This window comes from Stegostoma tigrinum, chromosome 5 (assembly GCF_030684315.1).
Source record: "Stegostoma tigrinum isolate sSteTig4 chromosome 5, sSteTig4.hap1, whole genome shotgun sequence".
Lineage (NCBI taxonomy): Eukaryota > Metazoa > Chordata > Chondrichthyes > Orectolobiformes > Stegostomatidae > Stegostoma > Stegostoma tigrinum.
In genome coordinates, this window is record NC_081358.1 from 51,749,454 (window position 1) to 51,766,728 (window position 17,275).

Sequence of the window (17,275 nt, forward strand, 5' to 3'; positions counted from 1 at the left end):
CTGATACATGAATTGCTACAGTGTGTCTTGTAGGTGGGACATGCTGATGGTGACGGGGGTGCAGTGCTTCATAATTTGCTGGATAAGGTGTTAATCAAACATGCTTTGTTTTGTATGGTTTGGAGCTAAGTAAAGAATCCCTATATTGTGAAAGCATGCCATTCAGTCCATTGAGTCCACACTGACCCTTGAAAGAGCGTTACAACCAGATTCATCTCCCCTACCTGTAATCCAGCATTTCCCACCAAGCCTGCACATCCCTGGACTGGGGGAGGAACCCGGGGGAAACTGACACAGACACTGAGAATGTACATACTCCGCACAGACAGTCGCCAAAGCTGGAATCAAACCTGGGCCCCTAGCCCTGTGAGGCACCTGTGCTAGCCACTGTGCTGCCCTAAGTTGTTGAAACTATGCATACCCAAGGGAGTGGAGAATGTTTGTTCACACTGCTGACTCTTGCTTTGTAGATGGTGGATAGGCTTTGAGGGAGGATGGCAGAATTCCTAGCCTTTGACCTGTAGTTATTTCAGTTTAGTTTCAGATCAGTGGTAATACCAGATTATTGATGGTTGAGAATCTCATGAACTAGTTCAATTCTCTCTTGTTTGAGATGGTCATTGCCCAGTGCTTTTGTGGTGTGAGCTTTACTTACCACTTAACTTGAGTCTGGATTATGTCCTGATCTTGCTGCACATGAACACTAATTGTTTCAATATCTGAAAAGTTATGATTGGTGCTGAACGTTGCACAATCATCAGTTAACATTTGTTAAATTGGCCTTGGCATTAATCAGACAGTGTTGGTGAGCAGGTTACTGCATTTTAAATATCACTTTATAGCACTGTTGATGACCCATTGCTTTAATTGTAGACTAATAGAGTGCTAATTGACTGGGATGAATTTATCATGCTTTTTGGATGGTACATAATCGGTCAGGTTTCCAAATTGCTTGGTAGATGCCGTTGTTATAACAGGACTAAAATAGATTGTTTAGGGGAGTAGCAAATTCTGGGCACATGTCTTCGAAGCTATTGCAATATCTGATACATTCAGTCATTTATTGATGTGTATTTAAATAAAATTGACTGAAGACTGTTTCTGATGCCAAGACTTCAAGAAGATCTGATCATTCGTCTGTTGCTCGCATCTGAAGATTTTGACAAATGCTTCAGCTTTTTCTATTGCGCTGATTTGTTGGACTCCTCTGCCATTGAGAATGGGGATATATGTGGAGCCTTCTCCAGTTAGTTTTTAGCTCTGCACCATTTTCGACACGATATTGCAGGACTGAAGATCAGATTTTTATCCATCAGGTGTGAAATTGCTTAGCTCTGTTTGTCACATACTGTTTCTGCTTTTTGACATGCAAGCAATCCTGTGTTGTAACTTCACCAGGTTGGCACTTCATTTTTAGGTATGCCTGCTGCTTCTGGCATGCTCTCCTGCACCCTTCATTGAACTGGGGTTGATCTCCTGATTTGGTGGTAATGGTGGAGTGGAGGAAGTGCCAGTCTGTAAGTTTACATTGTCGCTGAATATAATTTTGCTGTTTTTGATAGCCACTAGGTCTCATAGATGCCCTGTTTTTTAACTACTCAAAATATTCAAAATTTATCTTTGTTGCCACCCAATGGAGGTTATCCTCAGTTTGAAGATGGGATTTCACCTCCTACAAGGACTTTACGATGAACCTGCAACAGGTTGTTCCCTCAGTACCTGCCGCAGATCCAGTCTAGCAGCTGTGTCCTTTAGGACTTGGTTAGTAGTGGAACTGCTGAACCACTTTCAATGATTTGACTTCAATGTCCCCCAGTAGGGGGACAATGTGCCAGGCCATCCTCAGTTGGCATTCAACATTTTGGGTACTAGTTGATCAGCTGAGCAATACTTGATAGGTGGCAGTCAGCTGAAGGTTTTCTTCCTCTGAAGAGTTGATGTTAACAATTATCAAGGCAACTCCCTCCCCCCTCAGTGGGATAATCCCAAGGGTGGTGATGGTGGTGTTTAGGACTCCAGTATGATTCATTGAACTGTGATTGTTCTGTTGCTAGTCTATTCTTTAGAGCAGCGCTCATGTTTTTTGCGTAAACCTCGATTCTTGGTGAGGATAACAATGCAAGGTCATCATTGCTGTTGCTGTTTCCATTTCTGTGGTCAATACCAGATGTCGTTAGCAATTTAATGCAACCAAATGGCTTGTTAGATCATTTGAGGGGAGTTGAGCCAAACATGTTACTGTGTGTCGCGAGTCATGTGAGGGCAACATAGCTCCTTCTCTGAAAGGCATTAATGAACCAGATTAAAGCCATCAAGTATTGTCATTAAAAACACTCACCAGTACTGAGATAATAAAATGTGAGGCTGGATGAACACAGCAGGCCAAGCAGCATCTCAGGAGCACAAAAGCTGACGTTTCGGGCCTAGACCCTTCATCAGAGAGGGGGATGGGGGGAGGGAACTGGGATAAATAGGGAGAGAGGGGGAGGCGGACCGAAGATGGAGAGTAAAGAAGATAGGTGGAGAGGGTGTAGGTGGGGAGGTAGGGAGGGGATAGGTCAGTCCAGGGAAGACGGACAGGTCAAGGAGGTGGGATGAGGTTAGTAGGTAGCTGGGGGTGTGGCTTGGGGTGGGAGGAAGGGATGGGTGAGAGGAAGAACCGGTTAGGGAGGCAGAGACAGGTTGGACTGGTTTTGGGATGCAGTGGGTGGGGGGGAAGAGCTGGGCTGGTTGTGTGGTGCAGTGGGGGGAGGGGATGAACTGGGCTGGTTTGGGGATGCAGTGGGGGAAGGGGAGATTTTGAAACTGGTGAAGTCCACATTGATACCATATGGCTGCAGGGTTCCCAGGCGGAATATGAGTTGCTGTTCCTGCAACCTTCGGGTGGCATCATTGTGGCAGTGCAGGAGGCCCATGATGGACATGTCATCAAGAGAATGGGAGGGGGAGTGGAAATGGTTAGCGACTGGGAGGTGCAGTTGTTTGTTGCGAACTGAGCGGAGGTGTTCTGCAAAGCGGTCCCCAAGCCTCCGCTTGGTTTCCCCAATGTAGAGGAAGCCGCACCGGGTACAGTGGATGCAGTATACCACATTGGCAGATGTGCAGGTGAACCTCTGCTTAATGTGGAATGTCATCTTGGGGCCTGGGATGGGGGTGAGGGAGGAGGTGTGGGGACAAGTGTAGCATTTCCTGCGGTTGCAGGGGAAGGTGCCGGGTGTGGTGGGGTTGGAGGGCAGTGTGGAGCGAACAAGGGAGTCACGGAGAGAGTGGTCTCTCCGGAAAGCAGACAGGAGAGGGGATGGAAAAATGTCTTGGGCGGTGGGGTCGGATTGTAAATGGCGGAAGTGTCGGAGGATAATGCGTTGTATCCGGAGATTGGTAGGGTGGTGTGTGAGAACGAGGGGGATCCTCTTGGGGCGGTTGTGGCGGGGGCGGGGTGTGAGGGATGTGTCGCGGGAGATGCGGGAGACGCGGTCAAGGGCGTTCTCAATAACCGTGGGGGGAAAGTTGCGGTCCTTAAAGAACTTGGACATCTGGGATGTGCGGGAGTGGAATGTCTTGTCGTGGGTAGCTTTTAATGCCACCACCTGCTGTGTTGTGACTCTCCCCCTCTACACATGCATGCATGTAACTTGTGCCATTAAATTCCTAGTTCACTGACACTACTGTAGCGCTTCAGCTAATGGTTTCCCCTGATAGATCTAACCTTACTAAGCAGTCTAATGTGAACCAGGAAGAGCTAGCCAATTGGATACAAAATTGGCTCGACAGTCAGTGACAGGGAGGTGGTAGACTGTTGTTATTCAGATTGGCAGCCCATGACCAGTGGAGTGACACAAGGATCAGTGCTGGATCCACTGTTTTATCATTGGATTAGATAATATCAGGCATGGTTAGTAAGTTTGCAGTAAGAGAAATCAGGGCAGAACTTGCACAATTAATGGTACGTCTTCGGTGAGAGTAGAGTCGAGAGACCAAGAGGTGCACATACATAGTTGCTTACCTAATGTCATAGGTAGACAGTGGTGAATGCAGCATTTGGCTGTCTTCATCAGTCAGAGTATTGAGTACAAGAGGGGGGACATCATGTTACAGCTGTAACAAGACCTTGGTAAAGCCAGATTTGGATTACCGTGTACAGTTCTGGTTGCCATGCAGTTGAGTTGGAAAAGGCATGAAAAAATTACAACAATGTTATCGAGACTGGAAGGTTTGAGTTGTTGAGAGGCTCCCTGAAGCATAGACTGAGGGATGACCTTTGTAGAGGTTGATTAGAATCAGATGGAGTATTGGTTAGTCACCTTACCTATGTCTTTTTCCCAGGTTAGGGGAGTCCTAAACTAGAGAGCATAGGTTTAAATTGAGAGGAGAAAGATTTGTGATGTGGGCCAACGTTTTCGCAAGGCAAGCTTTTATGGAATGAATTACCAGAGGAAGTGATTGCGTGGGTACAATTACAACATTTAAAAGCCTTTTGGACAAGTACATGAATAGGAAAGGTTTCAAGGGAAATTGGCTGAATGCAAGTAGATGAGACTAGTTCAGTTTAGGAAACCTGGTCAGCGTGGATGTTATGAGCAAAAGGGCCTGTTTCCATGCTGCATGACACTTATTATTTGCAGCTTGAGAATAATAAAGTCTTCACCATTTGTTTTGAACATTCGACATTGAAGTTACGTTACCAGTCAAGTAGGCAATGCTTAACATTTAAAATTCTGAAATTGCTTTTTGTTAGAAATGTTGAGAGAAGATGGGGTACTTTCTTTTGTACGTACAGTGTATTTGATCTAACACACCATGTTTAGAATACATTCCTTCCTCCGAACTCCTTTTCTGTCATTCAAATCTGCCATCATTACCCCAACCACTTCAGAAGCCCTCCTGTGACGCCTGCTCTCGAGCTGCGTCATGTCACCGCTCTTGTAATGTAATTTCCAAAGTTATCCAAAAACCCCAAATCTATAACTTGTCACAACTCCAAAACGAGTTATTTGCAAATAACTAATTTTAAACTCCCCATTTTCATCCTCCTAGAGCTTTTGTCCTGTTTTCACTGTAGTTGATACATTAAAGCTTTCCATGGGTGTTGAGCTTCATAAACAATTCCAAACTCCCACCTCTGGAAACTCATGAGGACCTATCTTTTGCCTTCTCTTATTTCTTATCAACACACTGACCTTTGCCATTTAAAAAAAAATTGGACTTTGCGTAAAGTTTCTGAAATAACTGCACAGAGGCCGGTATCCCATTACTAAGTCACTCTTTTGTCTACTTCTGTACAGTACACTGGCTGCATCCAGCCAACGAGCTGAGAGTTGGTCATCTGAACCGAGGAAATTTTAATCTCCTGCTTATACTTTTTTTGTGTGTGGCATCTTCTTGTTGATTCTAATTCAAAAGTGTGAGGTGATGGATTTGATCTCCCAGAAAGCAGCAAGAAAGTAAAGTATACTTAAATAGTTAAAGTGGCCATTGGCCCATCGGCATGCCACCCTCTGCTAAGGAGATGCTAATCTTTGTTTTTGTAAAGGCACCAGTTGCATAGATAATTTTGAGTATTCCACCACCAAGAAAAACACCTAATTTGGACAAAGAACCAGTGACCAGCAAGGCCCTGTGGGAACAATGCATATGTGAAAGCAAAAGTGAAGGGGAAATCTCCTGCTTATATTGGTCAGCAGGACTTTCGTGTTTGGGACTGTTAACCTGGGCCAATCAATGACGTCGTGGTCAACTCATTTCCAATCACTGTCTCCTCCACCCCCCCCCCTCCATCTGGGGATATTGGCCAGGTCTTTGGCTTGTAGCTCCTCCTTTGTTTTCTTCCCAAATCCAGTTCCTCTGATTCGCACTCTGACATGGCTTGTACTGGACTGTAGCCCACCTCTTGTTTCTGGAGCTTTTGAGTTTCTTCCTTGTCTTACCGTAGTAATGGTATCAAGACTGCATCTATCTTGGACTGAGGTTTGTTTGATGCTAGATGGAGGTGTAGAACCTATGGTTTCTAACCGGCCATCTGGCCATTCTGATGGGCCAGGTATGCTTTGCTCCTGCCCTGTTTGTGAGGTAACCACTGTTAGGTGATTGTTCAGGTTATGTATAGCCTCTCTGAACTTGAAGTGATGGGAACTAACCTCACATCAACCTCGTCTTGTACCCATACAGGGCCATTTTCATGGTTGCGCCATGAATTTTGTCCCCAAATTAAAATTTCCCCCCTCTCTTAAAGGTAGCGCGTGGCGGTGGCAACCTTTTCTTGGGACAATCACCCTTGCTCCCTGTGATAATATGCCATCCTCTACGATGATCTGGTCTCACTAAGTTGCGATGACCCTTCGGTTTCTCCCATTCCCACCAGCTGTTTTAGTTTTGCGAAGACACTGTCTTTTTGTCCACAGTCAGATAGATATTGTCACCGGTGACTGGAAAAGTGTCCAGGAAAGTTCAAAACCAAAACAGACTCTACCAGGGAGGCACTACCAGTAGAGTATCTGCTGGTCAGAGGTGGCTCAAGGCATCTGCATTAACCACTTTGCTTCCTGGTGTTCTAACTTGTACTTATGTGCTGAGCATAAGGGCTCAATGCTGAATTCTTTTTGGAAACTATGGGTGGCACTGCCTTGACTTCTTTCAGTAGCAGGTGTTTATGATCTGTTATGATATGAATGGGAATTTGTCAAAGATCCTGGTGGAACTTCCTGACACCAAAGATGACTGCCAAACCTTCTCTATCTGCGCATGTTTGCACTTGGTTCCTGGGCTGTGGTTGTTGCCATCTGATATTGGGTGTTGCTCTCCACAGGGCCTCTGTTGAATCAACACTACCTCTGTTGTATGAGGAGGCATCACATATCAGCATTATCTTTCACTTCGGATTGTAGTGGCCTAATACCTTAGATGATAGGTGCTTTTTCACTTGCCTGAAGGCGGATACTTGGCTACATGATCATTTCCAAGGCTGATCCTTTATCAATAGTAGGTGTAAGGGTCCCCTATTGGAGGCCAGGTTCGGTATGAATTTTCTTTAATTCATCAGCTCAAGGAAAGACTCAAGCTCTGACATGGACGAAGGAGCTGGGGCTCCTTTTAATCACCCTTGCTTTCAGCGGGTGTGTTCTGGTTTTATTGACTGCAACGCACATTTTTCCCTTCTAAGGTGCCGAGAACATTTCCAGATAAATGGCTACCTGGAGTAGCTCTTCTAAAATGTACTCCATGGTCTGCTGACAAAGGGTGCAGGCAGATGATAGTTCAAATGAGTCTTGTATTTTCAAATAAACCCATCTGGGACACCTCATCCAGTTGCAGGTAGGCATGACTTATGTTCAGTTTTGTGAGCAATAACTCCTCCCCCACCAACTATGCATACAGGTTCTCTGAGGGATCATGTATTTATCCAGCTGCAAAAATCAGTTGACAGTTTACTTAAAAGCCCCAGAAAAGACAACTGAGCTGTCAGGCTTCACATTTGGAATGACTGGTGCTGCCCACTCTGCAAACTGCACTGGATTGATTCCTTTGCACTCTATCCTCCTGATTTCTACCCATACATCAGGCAGGCCTTGCGAAATTTCGGAATTACCTTCTGGTTAACATGTAAAGTGGCTTAGGTATATCACTAGGACTTGGCTGAAGTAGCCATTTTGCAATTGAAAAGTGTTGAGGCAATCCAGATGAATCTTTCTCAACCAGTTCTGCCCCAGTAGGCTCAGGCAAGAGCCGCAATCAGTGGTAACTGCACCAACTGCTTCTTGTGGAAGACTGGAACCAAAGTCGTATCCTCTATACACTGGGGAACCAGTGCAGACATTCAGTCTCACAGAGGGCTTGTGCAAACTTAAGGGTTGGAGTCCCAAAGTGAATCTTGTTAAAGTCCGATTCTGCACCCACAGTTACAGCTGCGCCAGCAAACTGCGTGACCATTTCACTAAACACTAAATTTTAATTGTTTCTGATTTGAATGCCCTATTTTGTTCCAACCTGTTTCTAGGGGGTCTGTCTAGGGTGTGTGCACTCCTGGGTACTGGCCTACAAGTTTTCTTTCTCAAGTCAGACCTTGTAGGATTCCTTTGACTTGAGTCTGCATACTGTCAGTAACTACAGTGGCTCGCAGATTCTGAAGAATGTTTTGGCGGCTTGGGCAAAGCTTGGCTTTGGCTGTCCTGCGGTCCCTGTACTCAAGATATGCTCTGTGAGGCTCTGCGACAGACACTGCACTTGAGTGGTGTTCCTCAAGCTAAGTTGGAGAGGCGAGGGAGTTCACTTCGATTGGGATGCCCTGTAGCCCCCATGCTCCACTTGCTGCATTTTCTAATGGTGATGCCAGTTGTAGCACCTGTTTGAAGTCCAGTTGGGCTTGAACTAATAGGTGCTTCTGAATGGTTACGTCCTTAATCTCACACCAAATGGTGTTTCAGCATTACATTCAATGTTGTCCCAAAATCACATGCCACTGCCAGTCGTCTTAACCTCGTCAAAAATTCACACTGGGACTCCCCCAGGTTCTCTAACAGGTGAATAAAACCAGTGGTGTCTCAGAATTAGAGGTTTGTGGTCATAATTTTCCTTGAATAACTCCTGTCATCTCTTCAAAGCTTTTAGTGTCTGATGCCTCTGGGGAAAAATAGGCCCCTTATAACTCTGAACAGTGGGTCCGTAAGCTGTCAGAAGGATTACTCGTTCTTTTCGACGACCTCAGTGTCATTTGCCTGGAAAAGATATTGCATTCTTTCCACATACTGGGCCTAGTCCTCGACAGCAGGGCCCAAGGAGTCAAGCTTCTCAAATAGAAGCATGATGCCAGAAATGCTTACCCTAACTCCAAGATGACTGCAAGTGAATGTTCTTCAGGCATTTTATTTTCTCCCCTCACCACTGAAACAACTGCTCAGAGGTTGGTATCCTGTCACCAAGTCACCCTTTATTTACTTGAGCGTAGTACACTAGCTGTGGCCAGCCAGCTCAGTCACTTGCCTGAACTAAGCAGAATCTAATCTCCTGGTTAAATTGGTCAGCCTGATAAGCCCAGGTTAGCAACCCCCCAGTGAATGACCTCATAGTCAGCTATGACTTCCAATCTGCCCTGCAAACTCTTAAATTTATTTATGAACACCATTTATTGCCTGGAGGTAAGTTTGAGAGTCAGCTAAATTGCTGTGGGTCTTGAGTCATGACAAAAGGAAATTGGTGAACTGGATGGATTTTTATTATAGTATTTGCAAGGTCACCATTTGGCGAACTCTTTATTGTAGATTTTTTTGAGTCCAGTTTCAGTAGCTGCCATGGCCTCCAGCACATTAGTCTAGAGCTTAGAATTACTAGTTTCATCTTCAGTCCTGGATTAATCTTAATTTCTTTCAAATGAATGTTGTGAAGTCCAAAATTGCTGCTGCAGTGTTCATGTCTACTGAAATTCAATTCCTTTTCCTGAGCCCACTTGCCACCCCAGCATCCTGTTGGATCCCGACCTGATTTTCTAATGCCATGTTTGCTCCATCACAAAGATTGTCCACATGCACTTATGCAACACTTGTTCCTGCTTTTATTTCTTCCTTCTGCAGTATTCATATGCTGTCCTCCATGCTTTCATATGCTCCATCGACTTAAGCTCATCCAAACTCTTAGTCATTGCCCAGTTCTTACCAAGCCCTATTCATCTAAATGTAGTCTCCTCGTCTACCAACGCCAGGAATTTACAGTTCTTATTTTGGTTTCAAATCCATTCATGACCATATCTACTTGTAACTTATTTGGGAGAAACTACCCTGATATTTTTGGGGCTTGGTGGTGTAGCGTAGCGCAGGTGTGAGCTAGATTTAGGATTGCTGCAATTGGAAATAACAGTATAGAGGTAGGCACTGCCTCAGTGGAAGATAGTAAAATAACATACAGCTGATGAGTGTGCTCATCAGGGTCAGCTCATGATACTGCATGTCCCTGATACTGTTGTTGCAGTTCAGATCATCCATACTAGCCTATGTCCCTCTGCCAACCACATGGCAGTTTATAAGGCCCAGTGCCAAGGGGGAGGTGAAGCAAGATTTTGGGGGAGGGGTGGGGAGGAAGGGAGGTTGGCACTGGGGATAGAAGATGCATGAGAATGTGCATCAGTGAAGAAGGGTACAGAGTATGAGGGGTTGGAGATGCATGATATTGGGGAGTGAGGATGCGTGGGAATTGTGGGAGACAGCATGGGCAGAGTGAAGTAGCAGAAGGGGGAATGCATAGACACAACTGCGAGGGAGATTGAGGACCTGAGGTGGGAAAAATGAAAATGGGGGGTGGGGCAATGAGTGCATGGCGCAATGTTTGGGCAAGCGGGGAGTATTCCTTCACAAAAACAAATGGCTGAAGAAACTCGGCTTGTCTGGCAGCAGCTTTGGAGAGAAAACAGTTGTATTTTAAGGCCAGTGACCAGTGCTGTTTGACCTGCTTCTCTAAGTTTCATGCTATGCTTAGTATTTCAAGTTACCTATGAATGGTTGGCCTAACATTTGAAACTTTGCCTACTTGGAATGAATTTATTCTGTATATTCTCAATTATTACCTTGAATGTCTGTCACTGCATCTTTATTGACCTAGTCTTTAACTTGCCAATTCATCTCAGCTAGCTCTGCGTTATAGTTCTTAAATTTCAACAAATCTTTCAGAACTACACTGCTTTTCCTCATGCTGAATGTAAAATGTAATCATGTTAGGTTCCTGCTCCCTAGGAGTGACTTCACTGAGATAATTGATTAGCCCTTTTACATGGCACAGTGCAAGATCTAGTATGGTCTGCTTTATGGTTAGCTGCAGAACATGCTGTTCTGAGAAACTGTCCCAGAAATTTCTACATCTCGGCTGTGTTTGCCCATCTGATGCATAGTCTATCATCTCCAATGATTATTCCTGTGCCTTTCTGTCAAGCTGTCGTTATTTCTGACTTTATTTCATACGCTCATGTAGTTTCTGCAAGGGTTGTCTGCATACTGTTCCCACGACTTGCCTTTATCATTCCTTATTTCTACCTGATCTTGTTTTCCTGAGCTTGTTATCCCTCTTTCTATAGTATAAATACCATCATTAACTAACAGTGCAGCTACTCCATCTTATTCTGCATTGCTGTCATTCCTTATAAGCCCTGTAACCGTCAAGATTCAGGTTCCACTCCAAGACATTCTGCAGCCATGTCAGTGTAATAGCAACCAGATCATAAGTACTCGCTTCTATTTGCACTCTGTTTGTTTTGACTGCTGAGTGCATGTAGATGCAGTGTCTTTTACTTTCATCCAATTTGCCTGTAAATTCTGGTCTTATTTGTTGGTTGACTCTTGGATTCGTACTGTAAATCCCTCCGAGTCTCATTGTTTGTCATTTCCTGTATTACATTCTATCTTTGATCTCTGGTGTTTGGTTTACCATATCTTCCCAATTTGATCACTTGCACCTCCCCACCCCAAAAAAGTATTGATTTACATGTCCTGCTTAATTCCCTAATCACGAATTGATAATAGCCCTAGCATGGTTCATGTCGCAGGAGTCCTGATAAAACAAATTCTGCTTCTCCCGCTCTTGTCTCTGAGCCTCATTTATCTGTCTTGCCTGATTTGCCCTGTGTCAGTTTGCATGTAGCTCAGTACTTAGTAGAGTTTATGACCTTTTGAGGTTTTTCATTTGTTCATGGGACATAGCTGTTGGCTCCATTCCTAGTTACCCAGAAGGCAGTGAAGAGTCGACCATGTTACAGTGCATCTGGAGTCATATGCAGGCCAGACTGGGTAATGTGGTAGTTCTTTCCCTAAAGGAAATTAGTGAACTGGATGGGTTTTTGTGATAATTAACAATGGTTTATAATACTTGCCTACTTTGGTCCCTAGCTTCTCATACTGACTATGTAGAATCTTTTTGTTTGTTCTGCATATATCATTGGTATCCATTTGGACCATAATGACTAGGTCCTCTCTAGCCCAGTGCAGATGATCCCACCCCTGATGAGTGGCAAGCAACATAATTGTCAGGTTAGCATTCTTTGTGGAGAACAACAGCAATCTCCCTTTTGTACTGTTTTTCTACTACCTTGACATTGCTCCTTACAGGAAGCCACTCAAGATTGTGCAGTAATATGGTGCTATGGTTAGTTTACTTATGTTCCCAAACTCTGCAGCTTAATTTTACGTTTGCACAAAGAATCCAGGTAACTTTATCCATCCCTGATGCCTTAGTATCTTTAGTTCAACCTCCAGCTCATACTTCAGATATTTGCTGCAAGCACTTCTTTGCTCAGGACCAAGCTGGTATCCAGGAACCCTCTGAATACTGCACCTGTGATACGCAGGCTGTTTTGGTGCATTTCATGTGTTTTATGAATTGAACTAATTACTTTATTCAACTTTATTTACTTATATCTTATTAACCTTGCCACCAACTGCTATTAACACTTATTCTATTTCCTAAGGTTTGTAATGGTAATCACTTATTGAGTACTCATCCATTAACCATCTGCTCCCCCTTTAGCAGAGTAAAAATTGATAGGTTCATGCTAACATTACTCAGACTGGCATTATATTATAGATTTATGAATTCAATTTAAATTCCTGTTACTGCCATGGTGAGATTTGAGCCTATGTCCGTAGAGCAATAGGTTGGCCCACTGAATTATTAGACCAGTGACATTACCTCTACCATCATCTTCCCTATTTGTAATGATTTATTTGTACAGACTTCTTCCGTTTGTGCCAAAATGTATTGTAGAGTGCTGCATTAAAGCTAAAGCAATTTGCTTCTGTGCCCTAATATCCTATGATACTTGAAATGAAACCTAATTGTTAGTGTAATAAAACAAAGAACTGCAGAGGCTGGAAATCTGAAACAAAAACAAATTGCTGGAAAAACTCGGGGCTGCAGCACCTGTAGAGACAAAGCAGAATCCAGTGACCCTCCTTTTGCAGCTGATAAAAGCCAGGAAAGGGTGGTATATATGTTGAAGATAATGGGCATGTGGGGCAGAGATGGAACCCAGAGAAAGAGAACCAACAACAGTTGGGGAGACATAGGGATGAAAGCATGTCAGGTGAAAAAGCTGATAATGAGGACTGTAAATAGATGAAAATAGGTTGGCTGTGTTGAAAGCAGCCCATTTCATTGATAGAGCCTGGTGTTGGAGATGGGTAAAGGATGTGGAAGGAGGTTTTTGGGTTCTAAAGTACGTGAACTTAATATTGACTTCTGAAGGCTGCAGGGCCCTCAAGTGAAAGTTAGGTGCTATTCTTTCAATTTGGACTGAATTTCGCTCAAGCAGTACAGCAGGCTTAAGACACGTTGAATTGGGAAGAGGGTGGTGTTGAATGGCAGGCAACTAGAAGCATGGGGTCACTTTCTGCAAATGGAATGCATTTGTGTTTCGTCTCGTGGTGTAGGGCAGACCATTGTTCACAATGAAGACCGTCAACAAGGTTGATTGTGTGAAGTGCAGGTAAATTGCTTCATCTGGAAGGATCATAAGCGATTAGTTCTGCCACCTCCAATAGTATGCCCCCACCAGACAGAATCAATTGACCTCCCTTGTCAGTGGGGAGTGTTCCCTCCAGAACCGAATGATCCATCCCTTTTCTACTCCTAACACCTTCCCACACCCATGGCACATTCTTGTCTAACTACGGAAGGTCAGCCTTCACTTATGCCCTCCCTGTTCACTATCTAAGGCTGAAGACACGTCTTCCAGTTGAAGCAATAATTTACCTGCAGTTCACTCCATCTTGTCTAACAGTGATTACTGCTCACGATGTGGTCTCCTCTACAATGGGGAAACCAAGCACAGACTAGACAACTGTGGAATACCTACTGCCCATCTGCAAAAATGACCCTGGACTTCAAGTTGCCTTCTACTTCAACACGCTACTATATTCCCTGGCTAACATTTCTGTCTTGAACCTACTGCGGTGCTCAACCTGGGTAGTGTAAGTTGGAAGTACAATGCCTCAAGGCCCCTGAACTTAAAATGTTAACTGTTTTCACTATGCAGATAATTTGTAGTGGCTTACTAAAATTTCACAACTGATAATGACACAGGACTAATGTCACTGAACTCCTAATCCAGAAACCTAATATAATGTTCTGGAAACATAGGTTCAAATTCCATCATGGTGGCTGGTGGAATTTAAATTCAACAAATTAATCTGGAATAACAGTGTGGAGCTGGAGGAACACAGCAGGCCACGCAACATCAGAGAAGCAGGAAAACTGATATTTGGAGTCGGGACCCAAAATGAAACGTCTGTGTACCTCCAGCTCCACACTGTTATCCCAGTCTCCAGCATCAGCAGTTCTTACTATCCCTAAATTAATCTGGAAGCTTGTCTCAGTAATAGCGTTCGTGAAACTGTTGTTGTTTTGGTTCATGACTAACCTTTACCTGGTCAGGCCCAAATGTTATCCATAGCCACAGCCATGTGTTTGACTCAAGTCTCCTGTGAAATGGCCTGCCAAGCAATTGAAGATGGACAACAGATGCTGACCTTGCCATATCCTTATGCAAGAATAAAAAGAGAGCTGCTGCATTATGGATGTTTGTTAGTTTGCATGCTAAATCTGGATAAATGAATTTGGGTCACAGCAGTTAGCAGTTTAAATTACACATTTAGGAATAATGCGTTTGAAATCCAACGTAAAATTGTGAAAAAAAATCTGCACTTAGGATTTTTCAGTTTTCAGTGCAAGTGTTCAAGGCTGCCTTCTAAAGCCAGGTACTCGGCTTAAGGACAGGAGATTTACTTTTGGGTGTGTAGGCGTTCTAAGCATGAAGCAAAATTTGAGGTTTGGGGCTAGGTCTCCATCTTGACTGAGAAACATTGTCCATATAGGCTTGGGAAATGAGAACAACAAATTTTAAACATTTTGTACAGCATTTTACATCTTGAGTGACTTTGTAATTTCTTTCCAGTCACCCGCCTCTGAATGTTTTGGAGCAGGCCACAATTAAGCAGTGTGTGGTGGGACCAAACCATGCAGCGTTTCTCCTAGAGGTAGTGTATGTTTATTAAAATTGTTTATTAAATGATTAAATCAATAATAGCTATTTACAGTCATGTCTTGTAATTCAGCCTTCATTTTTAAACTTTATAGTGTATCCTTCAAAGGGGTAAAGAATCAAGTATAAAAGTGATACGTCTATTGTCAAATGTCACTAAAAATGAAATTTGTTTGCAATAACCAGGAAAATCAAGTAAGGTCCATCTTCAGTCATAACTTGGTATAAAGGGAAATGTTTTGAGCAGCTTATATGCAGTGTAATAAATTTCTTTTTAAGATGAGCTTTGTTTTTTTTCTGTGGTTTGGGAGTTTAATTTTGTGACATCCTTTTTTAAAGTGTGAAAATCATAATTATTGTCTTAATCAACCAGTTCTTTTAGCTTTATCACTGTTTATAGCATGTTGTTTATGTTGCACAACAAGAGCTAAGACCATAAACTAAGGGGATGCAGTGGCCTAATGGTATTATCGCTGGACTGTCAATCCAAACACCCATGTAATGCTCTGGGGTCCTGAGTTCCAATCCCACGATGGTAGATGGTGGAATTTGAATCCAATTAAAAGAAGAAAAATTTTAAAGTCTAATGATGACCTTGAATCTATTGATTGTTGGAAAAAGCTCATCTGTTCACTAATGTCTTTGAGGGAAGGGAACTGCCATCCTTACGTGGTCTGGCCTCCATGTGACTCCAGACCCACAGCAATGTGGTTGACTCTCAAGTGACCTCTAGGCAATTAGGGATGGCAATAAATGCTAGCCTGTGACACCCTCATTCTGTGAAAGAGTTTTCCAAAACAAAAATCAGATGGTTGATTGTTTCAACAAAGAGTTTGCTAGGAGCCACAGCTAGTTCATACCATGTATTTAGACAAATCTTACTGGACTAAACCTAAATTGTGAGCAAAATGCAGCTGTATCTGGACCTTTTAACTATTGGTGTCAACAGATCTTGTATGATTGGAATTTTTTAGCATTCACTGCACTGCCAACAAAATACCTCCCAGTGTGCTTAGCCTCATCAGTTCTTGTCATATGCTGTCCCTTGGCAGAAACATTCAAAAGTACTTTGATTTTTAAAAAAAAGTGCGGGGCTGGATGAACACAGCAGGCCAAGCAGCACCTTAGGAGCATAAAAGCTGACGTTTCGGGTCTAGACCCTTCATCAGAAAATAAGTACCTTGTCAGGTTTCAGATGTATAGTGACTCTCCTGATTGATTCTTTGCTGATTACGCTACTGCAAATTTCATGTGTGTTATGTCCCTTTATTATTTCTTAATCTTCCATACTATTTCATATCTTGCATACTGTTTTTATTTGAATCATCTGTAGTCTACCTATTTACATTGGCCCTTTAATATTAGGGTTCAATTTTCTGGGTTCTTGTCTACATTGTCCTGTGGCTTTTGTATATTCCTTGTGTATTTTGATGGCTTGAATTTGAGTGAAACAGGAAGCAAAGTTAGGAGTTATTAGTACTTCTAGGGACTGGAAAGAGAGGATGTAGACCATGAACCAACATTGTAAATAGGAGGGAGAATTTTGACTCAGCAGAGTGATGATACATGTTATGTAACTTGAGCAGTGTTTATTTTCATTGTTAATTATTCTGATTTGCTTTGCCATGGAGTGTGTCACATGACAAATGTGTAATGAGAAAATTTGTTGTGCTAAGGTCAGTGGTGGAACTTTTTCAGTAGGCCAGCTTTGCCAATGTCGGTACATAACTAAAACAGTTTCTGACTGAGAGCCTGTATCTGGAGGTACAGTGGATAAATTAAATGAGTATCAATATAATCTGTAGAGCAGGGCTTCCTGAAGTGCGTTCAGGATCTCAATTGGGGCTGAGGGCTAAAATGCTGGGGGCATTAATTGAGGCAGCAGTGGCATAGCATGAAGCTCCAACTGAGCTAACAGCTGTGTGCTCTTTCTGTCGGACCAACTTGAGGGTCTGCTTTACTTTGCAATGAAAGTTAGGTTTGGAATGGATAGTACATTTAATGTTTAAAGGATTGACATCATTTTTGTTGTTTTCTATTGTTGGAAATTGGGTGTGGGCAAGGGTGAATGCAGAGATTTGTCATGCCATCTGAAAACAAATCTAGTACAGTTGTTTTAATGGGCACTTTTATGCGCTGGCACTTTTGATTAACTGGTGAAAATTATATACCTCAACTGGAAGTATATTGTATTATCACGATCTGAGTAGTCAGTTGAAGGTGAAGTGAGAAGGCTCTCTGCTGGTAAGTTTTCTTTTATTTAAGGCA

General features: G+C 43.1%; 1 protein-coding gene across 8 annotated transcripts in view; it reads left to right on the forward strand.

The window, feature by feature from the left end:
- The window catches only part of ubr5 (ubiquitin protein ligase E3 component n-recognin 5), a 133,262-nt gene that overhangs the window by 14,740 nt on the left and 101,247 nt on the right, over positions 1-17,275 (forward strand). For all 8 annotated transcript variants that reach the window (XM_048528892.2, XM_048528896.2, XM_048528893.2 and 5 more), the window contains exon 3: positions 14,921-15,002. In XM_048528892.2, the coding sequence (XP_048384849.1) occupies positions 14,921-15,002 (82 nt within the window). The remainder of the gene's footprint in view (positions 1-14,920; positions 15,003-17,275) is intronic.